The sequence below is a fragment of the Lemur catta genome, chromosome X (genome assembly GCF_020740605.2).
Source record: "Lemur catta isolate mLemCat1 chromosome X, mLemCat1.pri, whole genome shotgun sequence".
Taxonomy (NCBI): Eukaryota; Metazoa; Chordata; class Mammalia; order Primates; family Lemuridae; genus Lemur; species Lemur catta.
In genome coordinates, this window is record NC_059155.1 from 57,272,110 (window position 1) to 57,287,001 (window position 14,892).

Genomic DNA, 14,892 nt, shown 5'->3' on the forward strand with positions numbered 1-14,892 from the left:
AGAAATGTTTCTAAGTGATACAGCCCCTCAGAAACTGTCCCAGGGCCCACAGTGCACATGCACGAGCTATGTGAGGCCAGCTTTTTTGCTGCAGAGCCAAGACCCCCATTCTCTGTCCTGGGCAGCCCATCATAAGTCCCTACAGGTGCAACATCCTCATTCAGTAGCCTAAGCAGCAGGTGGCTAGGTGAAGGGGTGAGGTAAGCTGACAGGTGGCTAGTCCCACCACAGAGTCTGCACGATGTGACACTCCCACCCAAACACAATGAGAAAAGCCCCCCACCCCCACCTGGCTGGCAAGTCATCATGACAATTGCTCTTAAGATACATTTTATCAAAACTACAAAAGTATTGCCAATTGTGAGCAGTCCTTTTGGACCACAAGGCAGCAGGTGAGGTTGGCAGAGCAACAGCACAGGAGGAGCCAGGTCTCTGGTGACCTTGGAGCCACCACGCTAGCCCTGAATTGCCCACCTCTAAAAGAGGAATCCCCTTCCGTCCTTTTGAAGCCACTGGTATTTGTGGTGGTGTTGGTATGTGCAGCCAAACCGAATCCTGACTCTTCTGTCTTGGTCACTGTGAGTGTCAGTGAATAGGAGACACATGGGACTGGCAGACAGTGAATAATGGTGACTGAAGGACAAACTGGGAGTGAATGGGGGCAAGGAGAGGCAAAGGGCAACAGAATGGAAGTGAATGAGCAGCAGAATGGAGTGAATGTGGGGCAGAGTGAGGGAATGACTATACATTCGATTGTGAATTAATTTGAGATTACAATGAGACTGAGTGAATGGTGAGAAAACGAGGCACAATCTAAGTGATAAAAGGTGCGAGTGGGAGCAGACCGTGACTGAATGGGGCAATGAAAGTTGGCAAATGCGAATGGAGTTGATATGAGCACTAAGGATGAGAGTGTGAATAAACGTGGCTTATGAGGCACGATATGAGTACAGAGAGGGGACTTGGGGGAAGTAGGAGTGAATGGGAGTAACATGGGGCATGGAGGGAAGAATGGGGTGCAGGAGGGGCAGAAGAAGAGGGAATGGAGCTGAATACATGGTAGAGCGTGAAACAGGCTGCATTTGTTTGAGTTGGGGGTCCTCGGAGAGAGGAGAGTGACGGGAGGTGAGAGGGGCAGACTGGGACTAGATGGGGTAGTGCAGGGTAGTGGTCCAGGAACCCCAGTGGGGATCAGCAAGCGTGAGTGGGCTGAAGAGCATGCGTGAATGGAGGCACTGTCGGGGCAGAGTGAGAGGGAACAGAAGAGCAGGTGAGTAAAGGTGTGTATTGTGAGGCAGGGAGGGGACGACGGTCAGACGGCCAGGGGTGAGGACAGTGGGAAAACACAGAGCCCCATGTGAGTGAAAAGTGCGAATTCAAGGAAAAGTGTGACCAAATGAAGGTGCTGAGAGGCAGAGTGGGAGCAACTAGACATGACTCAGGAGCAGAATTTGAGTGAGAAAGGATAACAGGGATTACACTGGTAGTGGATTTCAATGAATGAGGTAATGAGAGGCAGAGTGAGAATACATGGGGACAATAAAGAGAAAATGGGGATGGAATGGAGGTGACCAAGCATACAGTGAGTATATATGGGTAACTTAAACTAGTGTTTCGGAGGAATATGGGGCGGAGTTCTAGGAAATGGGACTGATGTAGGCAGCATCTGAGAGAATGGAGGTGAAGAACGGGCAGAAAGGGAGTGAATGGGGGAGATAAGGAGGGCCCGAGTCTATGAACAAAGGGGCCACGTGAGAGTGAGCGGGATTCATCTGATGTGGCAGCAGGAAGTGGAGGTGAAAGTACAATATGAGTCTGAGTGAGAGTGAATGGACGTGAGTGAATTTGGGTAATGAGAAGTAGAAGGTTAGGGAATTAGGGTAGCATGAGGCCAGTTATAAGTGAATATAAGTGGATATAAGTGTAAGTGAAAAGGGGACTAAAAGGTAGAACAAGAATGAAGGTGACAAAGCAGTTGAGCATGAGGATATATATGTGATATGTCATTTGTAATATATAATGTGTTAAGTGGGGCAGATTCCAGTAAATTAGGATGGGACAGCACAGTAAGCAAAGTGAGGTAAACAAGTTGCCAAGGATGAGTGCTATGATTTGAATGTGTCCCTTCCAAAATTCAGGTGTTAGAAACTTAATCCCCAATACAACAGTATTGAGAGGGGGGGCCTTGTGGGAGGTGTTTAGATCACGAGGGCTCCACCCTCAGGAAGGGATGAATGCTGCTATAAAAAGGGCTCACAGGAGTGGGTTCGTTCTTTCTTGTCCTTCTGCCTTCAACCATGTGAGGACACAGCAAGAAAGTGCTCACCAGATTCCAGCACCTTGATCTTGGACTTCCTAGCCTCTAGAACTGTGAGGAAATAAATTTCTGTTATTTGTAAAATACCCAGGGCTGGGCGCAGTGGCTCACGCCTGTAATCCCAGCACTCTGGGAGGCCGAGGCGGGTGGATTGTTTGATCTCAGGAGTTCGAGACCAGCCTGAGCAAGAGCGAGACCCCCGTCTCTACTAAAAATAGAAAGAAATTATATGGACAACTAAAAATATATATAGAAAAAATTAGCTGGGCATGGTGGTACATGCCTGTAGTCCCAGCTACTTGAGAGGCTGAGGCAGAAGGATCCCTTGAGCCCAGGAGTTTGAGGTTGCTGTGAGCTAGGCTAATGCCACAGCACTCTAGCCCAGGCAACAGAGTGAGACTCTGTCTCAAAAAAAAAAATAAATAAAATAAAATACGCAATCTCAGGTACTCTGTCATAGTGGCACAAACAGACTAAGACAATGGGTAACTGGAAGTAATGAGGGGCAGAGATCAAGGGCATAGTGGGCATATTTTGCAGAGCATGAGGAATCAGAGGTGGTAGCAGGCACAGTGTGGTGAACAGCACTGAATACTCAGCAGGGAGGTTCATAGAGGTGATGAGGGGCAGAGTGAGTGGAAATGGAGGTAACCAGTGGTAGAACATGATTAACTAGAGTAGAGTGGGACAGTGTTAAGGAATGTAGGGGAACGTGGGCCCAGTGTGAGGCCTAGTACCAGAGTCCTGTCTGTCCTTATGTGTCCCTAACTCCTCTCTCCCTGCATCTCTTTCAGATAACTCTGGGGTTCCCCCCTCTTTGTCTCCTTCCATCTCTGTGTATATGTCAGTATCTTTCTTTTTCCTTGTTTACATCCCTTGGTCTCTAACAGAGCTGGCAATGGGGAAAGTGGTAAGGTGCCCAGATCTGTGTTCTAGAATCTCCCACTTAGACCTTTGCTTATAGAGTTCAGAGTTCCAGAATCTCCACAATTCTGAACACCACAGGGTGAGACTGGAGCAAGGTGTCAGCTAAGAGGGCTTGTGGGTATCATAATGCAGGCCTGGGGCACTGTGGTAGTGACCTTGGCCACGCTGATGGTTGCCACTGTGAATGCCAAGATCTATCAACGCTGCGAGCTGGCAACCAAGCTGGAGAAGGCAGGCCTTAATGGCTACAAGGGCTACAGCATTGGAGACTGTGAGACTCTGGTTGCCCCAAGTCCTACCCATACCCTGCACCACCCACCACATTCAGACCCAGGCCCCCCCTTGCCATTTTTCACCTCTCTGGACCAGAGAATGATCCTTTTGGTCACTCACTGACTAACAGTTATGAGTAGTTTAACTCTAATGTCATCACCATCATTGCCTTCACAACCATCACCTCTATCTCTACTATCAACACCATCACTACAATCAATAGCATCACCACTATTATCACCATTAATACCACTGCCACCACCATCACTGATATCTCACCATAATCACCAACATCACCACAACCAAGTCAAGATCATCATCCTCACAATTGAGATGACAACCATCCCTGTCTTCCCCCTCACCCTATCCTTCCCTATTCCCAGGCACTATGCCTATCTCCTATCTCCCTTCTCCCTGCTCCAGGGCTGTGCATGGCTCACTATGAAAGTGGCTTTGACACCTCCTTTGTAGACCACAATCCTGATGGCAGCAGTGAATATGGCATTTTCCAGCTGAACTCTGCTTGGTGGTGTGACAATGGTGTCACACCCACCCAGAACCTTTGTCACATGGATTGTCGTGGTAAGGTAACACTGAGGACACACTGAAGCCCTGCCTGGCCCCATTCCCCCCCACACAGAAGTCATGGTTATCTAAGCCATAATCTCCTGCAACAATCAGAAAAATGATGGGGAAAGGAGAAAAGTTGCCTTGGCTGTTAGATACACAATTCTGTATTATTACTTAGACTACAGAGAGATTGTCTAGGTCAGGAGAACTCGGAGCTCCCAACCCTCACCCAGAATGGACACTGCAGTTTTCTAAGACTCAGGAAACAGGAAATTTAGCTCCCTGTGGAATAGAGGGAGAGATTGTCCTGATTTGGCATTGAGGTTGTCCAGGCCCTGAGTAAAAAAGATGTTTGGCCGTAGGAATGGAAACAAACTACCTCCATGCATAAATGAGAGAACTTTCCAGATAAGAGTGTGGTGTTGTTGAGGACAAAATAGAATAGCAGTTGAAGTTGTTCAGTGTTGGCCAAAATGGTGGATAAGGTTGTGCCAAGACAGGCCAAAATGGAGACTGGGGTTATTTGGGGCCAGCCCAAGTGAAGGTTGAGGTTGTCCAAGCTCTGCCAACATGACAGAAGAGGTCACTCAGGATTGGCCAGCTTGAAGGTTGAGCTTATCCAGGACTGGCCACTGTAGAGGTTGAGGTTGTCTAAGATAGGGTAATAGGAATAATGAGATTTTTCTCAATACTAATTAAAATTAAGGTTAGGTTGTTCAGTTTGAGGCAACATTTGAGGTAGTCCAGGATTCGCTAAAATGGAGGTTGATGTCCTGGACCAGTCAACATGGAGTTTGAAGTTATGTATAACTGGTCAAAATGGCAGCTGAGGGTGTTGAGGACTGGTTAACACTGTGGTTGAGATCATTAGTAACTAGCCAAATGGCAGTTAAGGTCATCCTGGTCCAGCCAACATGGCAGTTGAGATCATATAGGACCAGGCATCATGGTAGCTGAGGTTAAACAGGACTAGCCAACATGGAGATTGAGGTCATTCATAACCAGTCAAAACGGGAGTTGAATTTATCTAGGACCTGACAACATAGTGTTTGAAGTCACCATAACTGACCAACATGGCAGTTGAGTAGCTTTCCAATTAGCCAACATGGTGGTTCAGATGATGTTGGAACAGGCAGCATTGCAGTTGAAATCATTCACAACCAGAAAAAATTACAGTGGAAGTCATTCAGAATTGGCCAACAGGGAGTCTGAGGTTGTCCAGGACCAGCCAATAGGGAGATTGGGGTTATTCATAAACAGCCAATGTCATGTCATCCATGTTAATCAAGGTCGTCCAGGATCAGTTAGCATGAGTTACGGTTGTACAGAACCAGACAACATGGTGATTGAGTTAATACACAACCAGCTGATGAGAGAGTCAAGGTCATCTAGAATCAGCCAATGAAGTGGTTGAGGTTATTCAGTCCCAAGGAATCCAGAATCCCTGGGCCCTCCATACACTGTCACCCTGTCCCCAGTGCACCAGATCACTGTGTCCCTCTCTTCCCCCCAGACCTGCTCAATCGCCGTATTCTGGATGATCTCTTGTGTGCCAAGCGAGTCATGTCTTCACATAACAGTATGACTGCCTGGTAAGTTCATGGGGATAGCCTGGACCATGGGCAGCCAGGGATAGTGGCACTGCCACCCCATCAACCTTTCGACTTCACCCTCTGTCCCTCTCTTCATTTCTCAGGGATTCTTGGAGCCGGCACTGTTCTGGCCATGATTTATCTCAATGGCTCAGAGGGTGTCATGTGTATCTGAAAACTGACCCGAAAATTAATTCATGACTCAGATTCCCAGAGACAGAGAGTCAATTTTCTTTTCTTTCTTTCATGGATTTAATAAAGGATAGTATCTGTAAACAATGCAAGAGATGCTCTGATGCCTGACTCTCTTCATTTTTCCAATGCCTGGAGTTACCCCCATTCAGTCACTTCCTCCATATATTCAATGCTCTAAATACCAGATTCTTTGGGGTGGGGCAGGAGGGAGGGATAGTGTAGTGATTAAGAGCATATGTTCTCCTGGATTCAAATACCATCTCTACCACTTACTAGCTGTGTAAGTGGAAGAGGCACTTAATTTCTCTGTGCCTCAGTTTCCTCATCTGTAAAATAGGGATAATAATGATAGTAACTACCTTAGGGGGTCATTGGGAGGATTAAATGAATTAATGTTTGTAAAGTACATAAAGTGTTTGGTACACAAGACAGTTACAGGTTTGAAGATAGAGGAATAGGGTGGGGGATATGAAAATTGGCTTCCCTTAAAAAGTATTTATTTAAGGCAGATAACAGTCTCTTCATGGGAGAACGAATCCAGTAGGATTTAGCTTACACAAGAAGCCTAGTGGGAATTAGCAATTTAAAGTATTTACATTCTTCCACATCCTCTCACATATCACCATTCTCCCAGTGCCCCCTGCCATCCCCTTTCCTGATCAAAGTCTTGAGTTTCAAATGACACGCCAGGAATTTAAACAAAGAATTCAATGGATACACAAGGTAATAATTTCTTTTTACAGAATGCCTGGGTTTCAGTTTGTGTCTTGAGTAGAGAATTGAAGAAGTTGAACTTGCCATTCTTTCTCTTTGCACTGGCCAGCCCCATTAGAAGCAGCCACTCCCATGAGGAAACATGGGTCCTCATGTCCTTTGTACTCTTTGGTTGCGGGTGGATACTGAACTACCCAATGCCTTGCTTTCAGTGATCATCATAAACACAGATGATGATGAAAACAGCTAGCTGCCACTGCATGCCAAGGAATGCCAACTGAATTTCCTCTGCCTTCAGCCCCAATCCATCTAGATAATCAATTCTCACATCTCCCTGAGGGTCTGTAAAGGGTCCCATCACTTTGGGTACTGATTTCTGAATGTGAAAATTATTCATCAAAAGCAGCAGAAATAAACTCCGGTGAATTTAAGTCAAAACCAGATCTTCTGGGCCGGGCGTGGTGGCTCACGCCTGTAATCCTAGCACTCTGGGAGGCCAAGGCGGGTGGATCACTCAAGGTCAGGAGTTCGAGACCAGCCTGAGCAAGAGCGAGACCCCGTCTCTACTAAAAATAGAAAGAAATTATCTGGCCAACTAAAATATATATAGAAAAAAATTAGCCGGGCATAGTGGCGCATGCCTGTAGTCCCAGCTACCCGGGAGGCTGAGGCAGTAGGATCGCTTAAGCCCAGGAGATTGAGGTTGCTGTGAGCTAGGCTGACGCCACCGCACTCTAGCCTGGGCAACAGAGCGAGACTCTATCTCAAATTAAAAAAAAAAAAAAACAGATCTTCTGAAAACCTATCAGATAGCTTATAGTATTTCTGAGAAGTCTACATGATCAAGCTCAGAAAAGGGGAAGGTCCACACATAGAAACACAGCCAAAATCTTGCCCACAGAACAGGCTGGGACAGAAATGCTGACATTATCAACTGTTGCTACTTCTGGAAACTGGATTTGATGCCCTAGTGCTATTTTCTTTACATCGTTCTGATTATGCATCCTTTCTAATAATTTGGAACATTTAAAGTATATTTCAATTGTTGTTCCTTTGGTGGTTATCTTTAAATCTATCTATCACTTTATATCATTTGGTAAACCCTTTTGTTTTGGTAGAGGGCTCTTATTCCCCATCATAAGAGGTGACAAAACAGCTATTCTCAATAATAGTAGATTTTATTAATTTCTTTCTGTGAGAGTTTGTTATTAAATCTGGGAACATATTTCCCTTGTATCATTTCCAAGGAAATATGCTTGTTGACATTAATTAAATTGGGTTTTCCTTAATATCTGTGACCATATTATGGTGAGGTTTGGTTTCTGACTGACAGCTCTCATATATTCAAGGCTTCAAAAGATTTTAGTCTTGAACAGCCTCTCTGGTGTAAAATAGTCCTTCAGTATATACCCATGATACAAGTACAAAGGCCAAGGGTTTTTTGCTTCAGGACCTTGGCTCTTGCTATTCCTTCTTCCTGGAATGCTCTTCCTCCACCTCCAGTATGGTTGGCACCTCGTTTTCAGGTCTAAGCTCAAAAGCCTCCCCTGATCACCCTAGCTAAAGCATGACCCCTCACCCTCCTTTTACATTTTCCTGTTCTTTGACTTTCTGTGAAGGATTTTTCATTTTCAGTTCTTTACTAAAGTTTGTCTTCTCTCTGAGTTCCTTAATCAGTGCTGAGCTTTGACTCCAGGAAAATTTTTCTCACATTCAGGACAGTCTAGGGTTTCTCTATGTGAGTTTGCTGACGTATAGTGAGTTTTGACTTATCTCTGAAGGCTCTACTACTCGTATCACATTTGTAGGGTTTCTCCCCTGTGTGAACTCTCTGATGAATAATGAGATATGATTTCTGGAAGAAAGTTTTGTCACATTCATTGTATTTGTAGGATTTCTAAAAATTTTCTCCTGTATGAGCTTCCTGATGTAACATGAGATGTGACTTCCGGGAGAAGTCTTTTCCACATACAGTACAGGCATCCATTTTTTTCTTGTGTATGAATTCTCTGATAAGCACTGAGGCTCAGCCTAAGGGTGAAATCTCTTCCACACTCTGAACACACATAAAGTTTCTCTCCTGTACGAATTATTCGATGTCTATGCAGTGTTGACTTCTCTCTAAAGGAAATGCCACATTCATTACATTCAAGAGGTTTCTCTCCTGTGTGTGTGTTCTCTGATGTACACTGAGGTGTGCCTTTTGGTTGAAGATTTTCCCACATTCTGAACATTCACAGGGATTTTCTTCAGTGTGCTTTCTCTAATGTATGATGAGCTTTGTGTTTTCTTGGAAGGTTTTGCCACACTCATTTCATACATATGGTTTTTCCCCATGTATGAGCTCTTTCATGTATATGCAGTGCTGATTTCTCTCTGAAGGACTCACTATATTCATTACATTCAAAGAGTTTGTCTCTTGTGTGCATTCTCTGATGGATACGGAGGTGTGCCTTCTTGTTGAGTGCTTTTCTGCATTCCATGCATTCATAAGATTTCTCTCCCGTATGAGCGATCTGATGAACAATAATGAATGAATTCTTGCTGAGGGGTTTTCTACACTCAGGACATTCATAGGTTTTCTCTCCAGCTTGAATCATATTATGCTGAACAAAAGATGAGTTATGATTACAACCTTTCCCATATGCATTATAGTCATGGGGTTTCATTTCATTATTTTTCTCATGCCTGCCATGAATTAATAATTTCCCACATATATTACATTCATAACATTTCTGAGCTGCAAAGCTTCTATTAAGACTGAATAAGTCTAAATCATCTTTAAAACTTTCCCCATATGAATCATTCATATAGGGTGTATGTACTGAAGACACTACCCATGTTCTCTGAGGAAGTGAGTTTACAAATCCATCACATTCATGATCTCTTTCTTTAATCACACTTTTCTTATTAATGGATATAGCTCACCTCAGATGTCTGTTTGGTTATTCTGGTGCCTCTCCAACTGGTCATCAGCTGGCCAGACATCTAGAAAACAAGAATGATAAACCATACTACATCCTATAAATATACTTTTGTCAGAAGCAGACCTCTGGTGGGGCTGACTTTTATTTTCTTTTAAGTCTAGGTACTAGTCACAAAGAAATCCCAAGTACATTTCTCTCCTACACTATGAGCTTGAAGGAAAAAAATACAAGTTGCTGTAATAGAAATTAGAACAAGAAAGTAACAATAAATATAAGTGACTTTGATTGTTTAAGAAAAATACCTTAAAATCAGGGAGATAAAGTAAAAATAGGTTTACAGTGCCATAAGTAGGAAAAAGGAGATTGGAAGGGTAGCAGATCCAGGATTTGGGGGGAGAGGGACTCAAATTGAATACATAGAGCTTTTTAGGAAGGCCAAAAACAATTGAGGTAACCAACAGAATAAGCAGAAGGACTAGGCCAGATTATGGTGGAAGCTAGTTCCTCATCATTCATTCCAACATCACCATGAGATAATAACTCACAAAACTAACAATTTGCAGTTAGCAACAAGAGTTCATATCCTTTAGGAAGGGATTTCTGAGCTTTCAAAAATGTCCAGCCCTTACTGACCCACAGGTGGTCTTCCTTCCATCATCTCCCATCTGCTCATTTCTTACTTATCTGTACAACTCAAACTTGGGACTTCTCTCTCTATGATCCAAAGTCCTCCCTTCTCCAAAGAAGCAATTGCATCTGGTTTGGTCATAGGATGCCCTATAGTGGGAAATGATACAAGACATGGGCTCCTCTGTGTGGGCTTCAGGACCTCAAAAAAATGGGAAGGTACATTTAATGAGGGTAAATTTCACATGGGAGATGAAAATGCAAACACCTTGTTGAGTATAAGAGGGATTAAGAATATTTAATCCCTAGAACCTGAAGTCAAAGTATTGGAGCACTTCAGAGATGGAAAATTATTTTGCTGGGTGTGCTGTGAATTACTCAGGGAAGCCATCCTCACCCACAGAGATGAGATAACTATAGTTCTCTAGCATCATGTCTCTGTCCAGGATCCTCTGAGTAGGGTCCAGTTGATTATGCTCCTCCTGGGTGAAATCCACAGCCACATCCTTCAATGACACTGATCCCTGTAATTGCATACTTCTGTCCAATTGGTTTTATAGAAATTAAAGTGATAATATTTTTTAAGATAAAGGGAATATTCTTCAGAAAGAAGCTACTATTTAATCATTTTAAAAAAGCCTTTTCCTGGCCAGGCATGATGCCTCATGCCTGTAATCCTAGCACTCTGAGAGGCAGAGGCGAGAGGATCACTTGAGCTCAGGAGTTTGAGACCAGCCTAAGCAAGAGCAAGACCTCATCTCTACTAAAAATAGAAAAAATTAGCCGGGCGTGGTGGTGTGCACCTGTAGTCCCAGCTACTTGGGAGGGTGAGGCAGGAAGATCACTTGAGCCCAGGAGTTTGAGGTTGCTGTGAGCTAGGCCACTGCACTCTAGCCTGGGTGACAGAATGAGACTCTGTCTCAAAAAAATAAAACCTTTTCTGAGATATTTGCAATACCTATGTACAGCAAAGGACTTTTATACTATAGAAACTATGAAAAACTCCTACAAATCAATAAGATAAATATAGAAAATCCAATAGAACAACTAGAGAAAAGATTTGAACAGATACTTTACAAAAGAGGATATCCAAATGGCCAATAAACATATGAAAAGGGGCTCAACATCATTAGTCATCAAAGAAATGCAAACTTAAACCACAATGAGATACCAATATATACCAATTGAAAGGCTAAAATTAAGACCAACAACCCAAATGTTGGCAAGGACATAGAACAACTGAATCTCTCACACATTGTTGGCGGGAATACAATGGTATAGCCACTTTGGAAAACAGCTTGGTAGAATCTACTAAAGCTGAACATACCCCTAACCTAGGACCCAGCAACTCCACTCTTAGGTATATATCCAGGGGAAATGCACACATATGTTCACCAAGACATGTACAAGAATATTCATAGAAGCATTATTTATAATAGCCAAAATGGAAATATTCATCAGCAGTGAAATGAATTAACAATTGTGATATATTTAGAAAATGGAATAGTGCATAGTCATGGAAAAAGAACAAATTATTGATATATAAAATAACAAGGATGGATCTCAAAAACATCATGATAAGTGAAAGAAGCCAGACCCAAAACAATAATAATGTATGAGTCTATTAATATGACATTCAAGAGTAGGCAAAAATAATCTATGGTGACAGAAATCAGAAAGTAGTTACTCATGAGTCAAGAGATAGTAATTGGAAGTGACATAAATGAGGCTTCTGGGTAGCTTGGCATTTCCTACTTCTTGATCCAGGTACTGGTTACACCGGTGTTTTCACTTTTCAGAAATTCCTGAAACTGCACACTTTATACACTTTTCTCTATATGTTATACTTCAATAAAAAGTCTACCCCAAAATATATTTATCTAAGTTATATTTCCATAAAAGGTTTAAAGAATAGTAAGATAAAGATTTTAAAACTCCACAGGAAAAAGAGCAGTCTATGTAAAAGAACAATTCACAAAAGAAATATAAAAAGGAAAAAATATAAAAAGATACTCAACCTCACTGATGATCAAATAAACACAAACAAAATAAATGAGATATTTTCAACTATCAAATGACAAGGATTAAAATCATGACAAGAGGATAGAAAGAGTATTTTCATTCATTATTAATGGGGGCTGTCCACTTGTACTAACTTTTCAAAAGATAATTGGGCAATGTCTATGAAAGTTCAAAACGTGCCCACCTTTTGAACCAGACATTCTAGAAATGCTCACCACTGTACACAAAGATAGATGACAAGAGAGATCACTGCCACACTGTAACAGAAATTACACAGAAGTCCTTCAATATGGGGCTGATTAATAAATCATGGTACATGCACACAAGAGAAAAATATGCAGCTGCTAAAAACATCTCTATGTTCTGATAGTGAAATATCGTCTATCAACAAGTGTGCATTGAGCAGGGACTATCCCCAATATGCCAGTGACCAGCTTTGCAACCCTATGCCACTTGCTTATCCACTCTAGGACTCAAGTTTCCTTATCTGTAAAATACATATAATAATAGTACCTACTTCATAGGGTTATTGTGAGAATTAAAGATAACCATACATAAAAATGTTTAGTGTAGTGCCAGGTGCAATGTAAGCTCACTACATGTTGGCTCCTGTTCTGTCACTTCTACTATCATTATCATTGCTACTGCTACCGCTCTCAATATTATTCTGTAAAGGGCAAACAGGGAATTGCAAAACGGTTTTACGTAATGAGCAAATTTTAGCAAAAGGAAGACTTAGGCTAACTCTATGTTTATATGTGTATGTAAATATAAAGAGAAAGAACAGGGGTTGGGGAGAGATGTATAGGTTGACAATAACCAAATTCACCAGAAATTGGTTATCTGGGATGAGTGGTGATGTGGGATCATGAGATAATTTTCCTTTTTAGATTGTACGTTCCTTGAGAGTTTGAATTTTTGGTGCCACTTCTATATCATTTCTGTAGGAAGCTAAAAAAAAAAATAACAAAATAATATAGACTTTTTAAAAAATGGCAGAAGGGAAAGAACTGAAAATGGTCAAGGACATCATGAATTCTGAGCCTAAAAAGGGAAAGGGCAGACCTATGGGTTGCTCAGGCTGTACTGAAACTCCAGATGAGGAAAAAATACATATATTAAAAAAGAATTTGAAGGGCATTCATTGGGTTTACTGATTTGTCCTGATCATCAAGGTTTTATCCCTGTATGGAGCCAGAACATAAGAGGGCTATTTATGCAGACATGACTTTGATTTCCTGAAGAGTCACGTGTCTTTAGTTCCACTCTGACAGGACACTTTTGGCTGACATGAAGACATATTTTAAGTCATAGCAGAGCAATTCTATACCTGTATTTATCCCCAGATTGCTGATAAGGACTTGGCTGGCCCATCACAGAACTGTATTGTCAGTATCAGGAAATCTTTGCTTCTGAGGCAGTGACTTACTTTCTCTGTATGGGTGAGATAAATAAAGCAAGTGAGTGTGTTTCTGTCTCTCTATGTCACGGCTTCTAGGAAGCTCAGAAAAATAACCATAGCTCAACATAATTGTGTACAATACTATAGTCTACACACATACATTTCAGCCTTGCCCTGGTCTTGCTTTACTTCCTTATTCCTAACTTTTTATGTATTTATACATATCTATTTTATGGTATAAACAATAACATGATAATAATATCAAACTCATATATAAGGCTTATTATGTATGTGCTAGGCATTGTTCTACACACTTATATTAACTCAACTGATCTTCACAACCAACCATACAAGGTAGATATTATCATTATCAACATCGTTATCACCATCATCCCCATTTTACAGTTAGGGAAACTAAGGCACAGAGAGGTTAGATGACTTGCCTAAGCTCACAAAGCTGTTAAGAACAGTTTGGCTCCACAGTCTGTGCTCTTAATCACTATACAATACTGCTCCCTTGCTTCTAGGTGTCCTAACATGGTAGGGAGGGAGGTGGGAGAAGAAATAAGAACTTACCTGGAACTTAGTCATGTCTAACTGTTGTGAGGAGAAGGCAAAGGCCTAAAAAGGCAGAGCTGTTGAGAGGGGGGAGAAGAAAAGAGAAGAGCTGTGGATGGCAAGGAATACCCAGATTAAAAGTTCACCAAATCACCAGACCAGAAATCCATAAATGCCAGCTGGTAAAACGGCCACACTATAGCCAAGAAAAATGGGAAAAGACATTTGTTTTCCCCATGGATCCCCATCACTCAACAACACAGCCCTATGATGGACCTCACAGGCCACCTGATACTCAGACCTCCCATGGCTGAATCCAGAGACTCCCCAGAACCCCCATCACTTCCACTACAGACCCCATCACTCACCCCATAGACCCCCCAACACATACCCCAAACAGCCCCATCACTCACCCCACAGAGCCCATCACTGACTCCAAAGACCTAATCACAGACCCCACATCACTTCCCCTACGGAGCCCTTCACACACCCCACAAACCCCTGTCACAGACTCTGCAGACTCTCATCACTCAGTTTACACCCCCCTTGAGGCTCTCAGTACTCATCTCAGAGCCCCCTCCCAAGTTCTTACCAAGTAAATTCGCATCTTTAGAGATCCCACACTGGCCCGTGTCACTCCACTGGCAGACCACCAACCCTTTCACTCCCGCTCTGTGTGAACCCTCTGCCCTCCTTCATCCGCAGCTCTGATGTTAAGATCTGAATTCTTATACTGGCAAGGTCCCCTTGGTGTTTCCAAAATCAGTC

The 14,892-nt window shown here is 42.6% G+C and overlaps 1 protein-coding gene and 1 long non-coding RNA gene across 2 annotated transcripts; one reads left to right on the forward strand and one right to left on the reverse strand.

Moving 5' to 3' along the window:
- Positions 1 to 3,370: 3,370 nt before the first annotated feature.
- On the forward strand, positions 3,371 to 5,880 carry LOC123628410 (sperm acrosome-associated protein 5-like). The gene is made up of 4 exons (XM_045538115.1): positions 3,371 to 3,515; positions 3,941 to 4,099; positions 5,601 to 5,679; positions 5,784 to 5,880. Exons 1-4 carry the CDS (start codon positions 3,371 to 3,373, stop codon positions 5,878 to 5,880), a joined length of 480 nt encoding a protein of 159 aa, XP_045394071.1.
- A 1,968-nt stretch (positions 5,881 to 7,848) lies between these two features.
- LOC123628347 lies at positions 7,849 to 14,169 on the reverse strand. Its single transcript, XR_006731609.1, has 4 exons — positions 14,143 to 14,169; positions 13,495 to 13,598; positions 9,517 to 9,576; positions 7,849 to 9,194 (listed from the first exon to the last, which is right to left on the reverse strand). It is a non-coding gene; the product is annotated as an uncharacterized LOC123628347 (long non-coding RNA).
- Positions 14,170 to 14,892: the final 723 nt, after the last annotated feature.

Coding starts and splice junctions, on each gene's coding strand:
- LOC123628410 (XM_045538115.1), top strand. CDS start 3,371: ATGCAGGCCTGGGGCACTGTGGTAGTGACCTTGGCCACGCTGATGGTT. Junction 4,100..5,600: donor TTGTCACATGGATTGTCGTG/GTAAGGTAACAC, acceptor TCTTCCCCCCAG/ACCTGCTCAATCGCCGTATT. Junction 5,680..5,783: donor CATAACAGTATGACTGCCTG/GTAAGTTCATGG, acceptor TTCATTTCTCAG/GGATTCTTGGAGCCGGCACT.